At 41.4% G+C, this 7,498-nt stretch overlaps 2 protein-coding genes across 3 annotated transcripts in view; both read left to right on the top strand.

Moving 5' to 3' along the window:
- LOC106529451 (eukaryotic peptide chain release factor GTP-binding subunit ERF3A) overlaps positions 1 to 2,613 on the top strand; it is a 25,824-nt gene extending 23,211 nt beyond the window's left edge. For both annotated transcript variants that reach the window (XM_014024883.1, XM_014024882.1), the window contains 3 exons: positions 255 to 344; positions 445 to 613; positions 1,968 to 2,613. In XM_014024883.1, coding sequence (XP_013880337.1) covers positions 255 to 344; positions 445 to 613; positions 1,968 to 2,020 — 312 coding nt within the window. In that variant the 3' untranslated portion in view covers positions 2,021 to 2,613. The remainder of the gene's footprint in view (positions 1 to 254; positions 345 to 444; positions 614 to 1,967) is intronic.
- A 4,189-nt stretch (positions 2,614 to 6,802) lies between these two features.
- The window catches only part of si:dkeyp-72e1.6 (transmembrane protein 238), a 7,952-nt gene continuing 7,256 nt past the window's right edge, over positions 6,803 to 7,498 (top strand). The window contains exon 1 of the mRNA XM_014024881.1: positions 6,803 to 7,415. Within this exon, the coding sequence (XP_013880335.1) occupies positions 6,886 to 7,404 (519 nt within the window). The 5' untranslated portion in view covers positions 6,803 to 6,885 and the 3' untranslated portion in view covers positions 7,405 to 7,415. The remainder of the gene's footprint in view (positions 7,416 to 7,498) is intronic.

The following is a 7,498-nucleotide window of genomic DNA, read 5'->3' as shown; positions in this document are numbered from 1 at the left end:
TATGTTTATCATATAAAGTCTAATGTTACAACTAATTGGGGATCCCTTTAAAAATATGTACAAGGAAAAAGTTTAATGAGGTGGCCAGTCACCATTTAGCTTACTGTATTTTAATTTACTACATTTAGAAATTAAAAGCACAATGACTGCTTTTACTGGCTGCCTGCTCTGGCCATCATCTAACTCAGGAGCATAGAGCTGCCAGCTGCAGCTGGTGCAGCTTCTTTCCTTAATACCGTTTGTTTTCTCCACAGATTGTCATCATTGAACACAAATCTATCATCTGTCCAGGTTACAATGCAGTTCTTCACATTCACACATGCATTGAAGAAGTGCAAATTACAGTGAGTTATTTTTATTGTTGCGTTTAAAAACCTTAAAATCTGTCTTGGAAAGTAGTCTGTTGAAGAAAGCAGTAATTGATCTGCCTCTTCACCCCTACAGGCCTTAATCTGTCTGGTAGACAAGAAGAGCGGAGAGAAAAGCAAGACGCGGCCTCGATTYGTCAAACAGGACCAGGTCTGCATTGCCCGCTTGCGCACAGCAGGAACCATTTGCCTCGAGACCTTTAAAGATTTTCCTCAGATGGGGCGGTTTACCTTACGAGATGAAGGTAAGGCATATGGTGGAGAAAGTAGAGGCTCCAAAGTTTAAAGGGGGTAACTTTTAGTTTTCTAGCAGTTTAGGGTGATAGCACCCCTGAGCAAGGCCTTTAACCCCCTCAGTTGCTCCCCGGGTGCCTCAAAAATGGTAGCCCACTGCTCCACATGTGCTGTGTGATGGGAAGAATGCAGAGATTTGATTCCCCCCTCTGAGGGTTAATGAAGCTATAAACTTTAAAAATAAAAAAAATAAAAGAAAACGTGTCTTTGAGCAGCCATGTAGTTGAGCAGCAGCAACTGACAGAATCAGAAAAAGCTCATGTCATTAAAGAGCCTGTGACGTGCAAATACAAAAAGTCAAAGAAATCATTATTATATTCAAGAAACTTGGCATAATACACATGATTTTACCCATTTTGTCACATAACCATCATACTTTCTTTTGGATTTAGCTCAGCCAAAATGAAACAGGAAGTGACATCAAAGGGGAACTTTAAGAAAGAAAACCCTTTGTTTATTGAAACATTGTTTGAACTCTGACTCTTCATCTCTCTGATAGTGACTCAAAACGATCTAAAGAAACATCAGATTCTTCTCTACAGTCTGTTATCAAACATTTTATCAATGCTCTGCTCACATGCAGACATTCCCCTTTGACATCACTTCCTGTTGCTTTACATGCAAATATCTCAACCACTGTTCAGCTCAGCAGTGTGAAATTTGTTTTGCTTTATGTTATCAGTGTTGTCTTTCCAAAAATGAATTCAAATTTATGACAAAATGTTGGTGTCACAGGCACTTTAAAGTTCAAGATGCTCCCAGTTCCAGAAGTTTTAGTATTCAATCAGTTTGTCTCATAGCATCTCTTCACTGATGGGCACAACTAACCATAAACTAAAATATTTGCTTTTCAATTACTAAACCACTAAAAAGGTACAAAAGAAAACTGTGGACTAATGCTAACTGATAACAGCTAACTCAAGGTTTGTCATGTAGATGTGTGGTATCCTCAACTGTCAGAATCTGGGTTAAAAACACACATCATTTCTACAGCCACCAAACGGTGGAATCTGAAGTATTAATTCATTGTTGTGACATTAAATGGAATGTGGGAATGGTGCGATTGCGTTGTTGGTGTGCACTCTGGCGCCATGTTCAGTGTGTCAAGTATCAACTTAGCTCAACGTTTCCAGTTGGATCTGTGCAGGTATAATAATCAGCTGTAGTCAGGTTACTTTAACATAAGCCTGCTTAGAACAGCTGAACTGTAAGTTGGGGCTTGGTAATGTGCTGAATTGTATTTAAAAATATCAGATAACATTGACAAATGAAGAATTTGCTAATAGTTTTGTGTTCATGTACCAGGTAAGACCATCGCCATCGGGAAGGTTCTGAAGCTGGTTGCTGAGCGGGACTGAAGACGACCAAACTGTACGAGTTTTGGTGGGAAGGAACGGGATGAGATCGGTCATAAACCGCGCCCCATGGTCATCAGCGGCAATGGCGCCTACCTGCCACGCCCCCTTCTTAGTGTTGAAGATGATCAGTTTGTGAAAAAGTAACTTGTTTTTAAAGAAAAGAACGATGGTGTCCACAGGAGTCAGCCTTCTCATATTGAGAGCTCTGTTATGCCATTCTGGGTTAACCCTCGCTCCACCCCCACCTCACCTCCCATTCCAGCTGTGCTCCACTCATAAGATGATTTTTTTCTTTTCTTTTTTTTTTTAAAGATTTTATTATTTTTTTCTTGCTGTCATAAATGACACTGACAACAAAGAAGTTATATCTGTAATCACATGTGGACCAGAAGTAAAGAATTGATTTTCAGATCGAAGTGAAATTATTTGAAAGAACTCAGCTGTTTGAAACCAGACGTTTAACTTGGTTGTACATGTTTCCCTTTGCTTTTACCAGTTCTTGGTTTCTCATGTGGCGTTCAGGCAGCCTGCCTGAGCGTGGTCAAATAATATGAAAGCAAACAACTATGACAATAAAATTATAAATTGGGAAAGCAAAGTGTGTTCATTGTCAGAGCCAGCCTTTTATCTTCTCCACTGTTGACAGGTAAATCTGCTGGGGTCACCTGGAAATGCAGCTTTTAGTTGTCCAGTTACAATTTTATGGCTAAAAATTGTTGACACTAGGTTTTCGTAAAAGTCCTAATTTTGTAAAAAATATTTTAAAAATGTACAGAWGCAGATAAATTTGTTGGTACTCTTACATAAGTGATGGACTTGCGACCTGTCCAGGGTGAACCCCGCCCCTCGCACTGTGACTGCTGGATATGGGCACCAGTGACCCTGAAAGGAAGAAGTGGGTATAGATATGGATGGATAATATATAGCTGCATGCTATTTCAAAAAACAGTTAAAAATAACAAACAACTGGACTTTCAATTCTAAAGTTGAAGACGTTTCTCTTCCCATCCAAGAGGCTTTTTCAATTCAAAGTCTGTAGTGAGCTGAGGCTTTAATAGATCCACCTGAGAAGCCCTGTGAGGACKTGTATTCACATGTAAATCACACTGGAGCCAGTCATCCTTCACAATGGAGGCTTTGTGTAACTCCCCAAAGAGGTGTTGCATGCTGTTAGTATGTAATGAAGTAAACAAAAAAATTCCCTTTACAAAAATATGCTTCTACTTACTCACTCATCCTCAGTTCATGCAGATCACTCACCTTCTTACCATTGTCAGTAAAGTTCACAGACTAGGAAATTGCTCTGATGTAATGGTGCAACTATAATGGAAAAAAATAAAAAAGTGAAATAAGGAAATAGTAGTGATATTGACAGTATACAATATGTGCAAAGTGGCACCTGTGTGTATTGGCTGTGTTATGCCAGAGTCATTTAACTATTGTTCATAAGTCTAATGGCTATTGGAAAAAAGTTCTTGTGGCATGAAGTTTCAATCCTGGTAGTCTTCTGCCTGAGGGGAGGAGCTTAAACTCACTGGTTGGAGATTACAACCTATAAAAAAGTGTTTGCCCTTTTCTGATTTCTTATTTTTTTACGATTGTCACACTTGAATGTTTCAAATCACCAAACAAATTTAAACATTAGACAAAGATAGCACAAGTGAACACAAAATTCAGTTCATAAATGAAGGTATTTAATATTAAGGGAAAAATAAATCCAAACAAACAGGCCCTGTGTGAAAAAGTGAATGTCCCTGTGGTTTATCACATCTTTGGTAAACTGGGTTTTAATTTCCCTAGCCACACCTGAATGCTGCCACACCTGTTCTTAATCAAGAAACCAGTTAAATGGGACCCAAAGATCTTGAAAATCTAGACATCTTGCTGAAATTCAAAGAAACTCATGAACAAATGACAAAGTAACAGATTTATCAGTCTGAAAAAGGTTATAAATCCATTCCTAAAGCTTTGGGACTTCAGTGGACCCCGGTGAGAAGAACCATTGTCCATGAATAGTGAAAGCATGGAACAGTAATGAACCTTCCCAGGAGCGGCCGGCCGACCAAAATTACCCCATGAGCACAGTGACAGTACATCCAAGAGGTCAGAAAAACCACAACATCCAAAGAACTGCAGACCTCACTTGCCTCAGTTAAGGTCAGTGTTCATGTCTCCACCATCAGAAAGAGCTTGGGCAAAAAGGGACTGCATGGCACAGTTCCAATACGAAAACCACAACTGAGCAAAAAACAAAGGCTTGTCTCGTTCTGCCAGAAAACATCTTGATCACCAAGACTTTTGGAAGAATTTTCTGTGGACTGATGAGATGAAGTTGGACCTTTTGGAAGTTGTAAGTCACATTTCATCTTGTGTAGAAATAACACAGCTTTTCAGAAAAGGAACATTATACCAACAGTAAAATATAGTGGTGGTAGTTTGATGGTTTTGCAGCTTCAGGACTTGTGTTAAATGGAACCATGAATTCTGCTGCCTACCAAAAACTCCTGAAAGTCTGCCCATCTGTTTGTGACTTCAAGCTGAAGCACACTTACTGCAGCAGGACAACGATCCAAAACACAGCAGCAGGTCCACCTCTGAATGGCTTATTTAAGACTTTGGACTGGCCTAGTCAACGTCCTGACCTAAATCTGACTGAGATGCTGACCTTAAAAAGGTGGTTTGTGCTCAGAAACCCTCCAGTGTAGCTGAATTACAACAATTCTGCAAAGATAAGTGGGCCAGGGTTCCTCCTCAGCGCTGTAAAAGACTCATATTGTCAGTTATCTCAAACACTTGCTAAGGGTGGCCCAACCAGTTATTAGGTATAGGAGGCATTTGCTTTTTAACACAGGGTCCTGTATGTTTGCTGTACGTTTTACTCCCCCGCCCCCACTCCATAATAAAGACATTAATTTATGAGCTGCGCTTTGTGTTTATTAGTTTCATATTTAAATTTGATCTGAAACATTTAAGTGCAAATTAACACATTAATTTGTTATCCATAAAGGCTATTTACTTCCAAAACCTACACATTCATTGATTTATGCTTAATAACTCATGAATTGAATATGTATTTCAGGTATTAATGAATAGAGCAGGGGTGCACAAACTTTTTCCCTAAGAGGGCCAAAATGAAAATGTATCAGAGGGCTGTGGGACAAATGCAATAATTCACTTAAAAATATAAACGCCTCATGTCAAATACAAGAGTTTTATGAACATGTGTGTTACGCAACGTATAGAGAAACTCAAAACATATTCTCAGTAACTACTGATCTTCATATCGGCATTGATAACATCGTGGTATGGCCATTTGTAGTGGATTGACAGTCCTTTGGACATGATGGGGTCAGGTTGAGGAATTTGATTTTTCAGTGTCTTGTGTGTCAGCCAGCTGTGCCTCTCAGAGCAACACATCTTCTTCACATGGAGTTGATCAGATTGTCTATGGTGACCTGTGGGATGTTATTCCATTCCTCCTGGAGTGCCACGCAGAGCTGACCCACATTGCCTGGAACTGGAACGCGGTACCGGACACGCCTATCCAGAACATCCCGAAGATGCTCTGTTGGGGACATGTCTGGTGAATATGCAGGCCAGTCCAGAACTTCACTGTCCTCTGTTTGAARCAATTCCTTGCAGCTACATCCCTGCATCCAACATGCCTACGGCACGCTCCCACATAACTTGCGACATCTGAGGCATTATGACATGTGACAAAATTGACATTTTAAGGTGGTCTTTTATTGACCCCAGTCTAAGGATTGTCCAGCTGTTGCTCATTTTATCTGATCACCCACTGGACATGCCCCACCCATGCACTGAGTAAAAAAACTACTCACTGAGTAATGCTCACTGACAGCAAGTTTTTTTTAATTATACACAAATCAAGAGAAATAATACCTTTGTACAATAAAATGTCATCAAATGCTCATTTACTGTTGTTAACTCACCATGGCAACAATAGTTGACATGGGGCGTTTATATTTTTGTTAAGTGTGTAATGCATGAAGTACAAATACTTTTTTAAGTAAAGTGCTTTTATTATTATGAATAAGCAAGCAGCYGGTGTGCTGGTCTATTCTTTTTAGTTTTTTGAGCCTTTGAACTTGGAGAAAGTTTGACAATCATTTAGGCAGCAAAGATTCATGAGATGTTTCATAAATTGATAAAATATAAATATTTGTGGTCTTATTTTTCAATTAACTATGAGTTTGGTCTGATTTTTAACTGAAAAGGAACTTGTGGCTCTTCAGGGATTTTTCTACATTAATGAATAATTTAATAGTCTGCACTTTAGAAAGGTTCAYAAAAAACTTTCCTGCCTTATTTAATGAAGCAGGATTAGATAGTCAATTCAGATGTTCTCTAACCATTAATACATCTAACACTAAAGTACATTTACATACACACAGTATATACTGTATATAGAATAGTTATTCATAAGTTATTAAGCATGAATAAAAAATGAGTTTTTAATTTTCTGTTTGGAGTTAGGATCTTAAATTAAATTAACTCCAAAAATTAATTAGTTGAAGATTTACATCTAATTTATGCTTTTGAAGAATTTTTTAAAAAATATATCCAGTGGGTCATTAAAGTGCCCAGCTGCTTTGGGGAGTTTTATTTTACTCTTTTACTTTCTTTTTTATCTTTTTTTTTTCTTTGAATTTGCACTCACTAACTGTGATGGTTTCTATGGCACCATGTATTCCAGGACCCGCGAGGCTGGTGGACTCAGGTGATCCAGGTGATCCAGCTCCGCCCCCTCAGAGCCGTACGCCCCTCCCGCAGGTTGACCCGGGACGGAGCGTCTCACCTGGCTCACCTTCCAGCCCTCGCTCTGTCCTGCTCGGAGCCGAGGCATGGAGCCGGAGTTCCGGGGCCTGGGCCGCTGCGCGTGCAGCTTCTGGCTCGCGGTGGCCTTTGACATGGTGGGGCTGGTCGTGCTCCTCGTCGGCGTGTTCGTCAACGTCTTCTTCTACGACCTGCTCATCTACGCGGGCTCCATCGTCATCTTCCTCAGCCTCATCTGGTGGGTGTTCTGGTACTCCGGGAACATCGAGGTGCCCCCGGCCGAGCTGGAGGACGATGTGGGGCTGCTGAAGAAGAACAAGGCCGGGCTGAGGGGACTCGGCGGGGCGGTGCGGCGCCTGTCCAGCCGCGTGTCGAACGGCATCAGGAACTCCTTCCGCAGGAACGGAGGCCCCCCCGGAGCCCGCAGCAGCCGGCCGGCGGCTGGGCTCCCGGGAGGGGCTGTGCAGGCTGGGCATTTGTCGGTTGCCATGGCGCCGATCAGCCCCCAGGCTGCTGCCCCTCCAGAGGCAGAGGCAGGCGGTGAAGCGCAAATGCCGCACACAGCAATGGAGACTTCAGCTACGTAACAGGTGGACAGGTGAGGCCCGAGTCACCGCTCACACACACACACACACACACACACACACACACACACACACACACACACACACACACACACAC

Source organism: Austrofundulus limnaeus, unplaced genomic scaffold, assembly GCF_001266775.1.
Source record: "Austrofundulus limnaeus strain Quisiro unplaced genomic scaffold, Austrofundulus_limnaeus-1.0 Scaffold444, whole genome shotgun sequence".
NCBI lineage: Eukaryota > Metazoa > Chordata > Actinopteri > Cyprinodontiformes > Rivulidae > Austrofundulus > Austrofundulus limnaeus.
The sequence above is the reverse complement of the archived record's forward strand: the minus strand, read 5'-3'. Positions and strand labels throughout refer to the sequence as shown.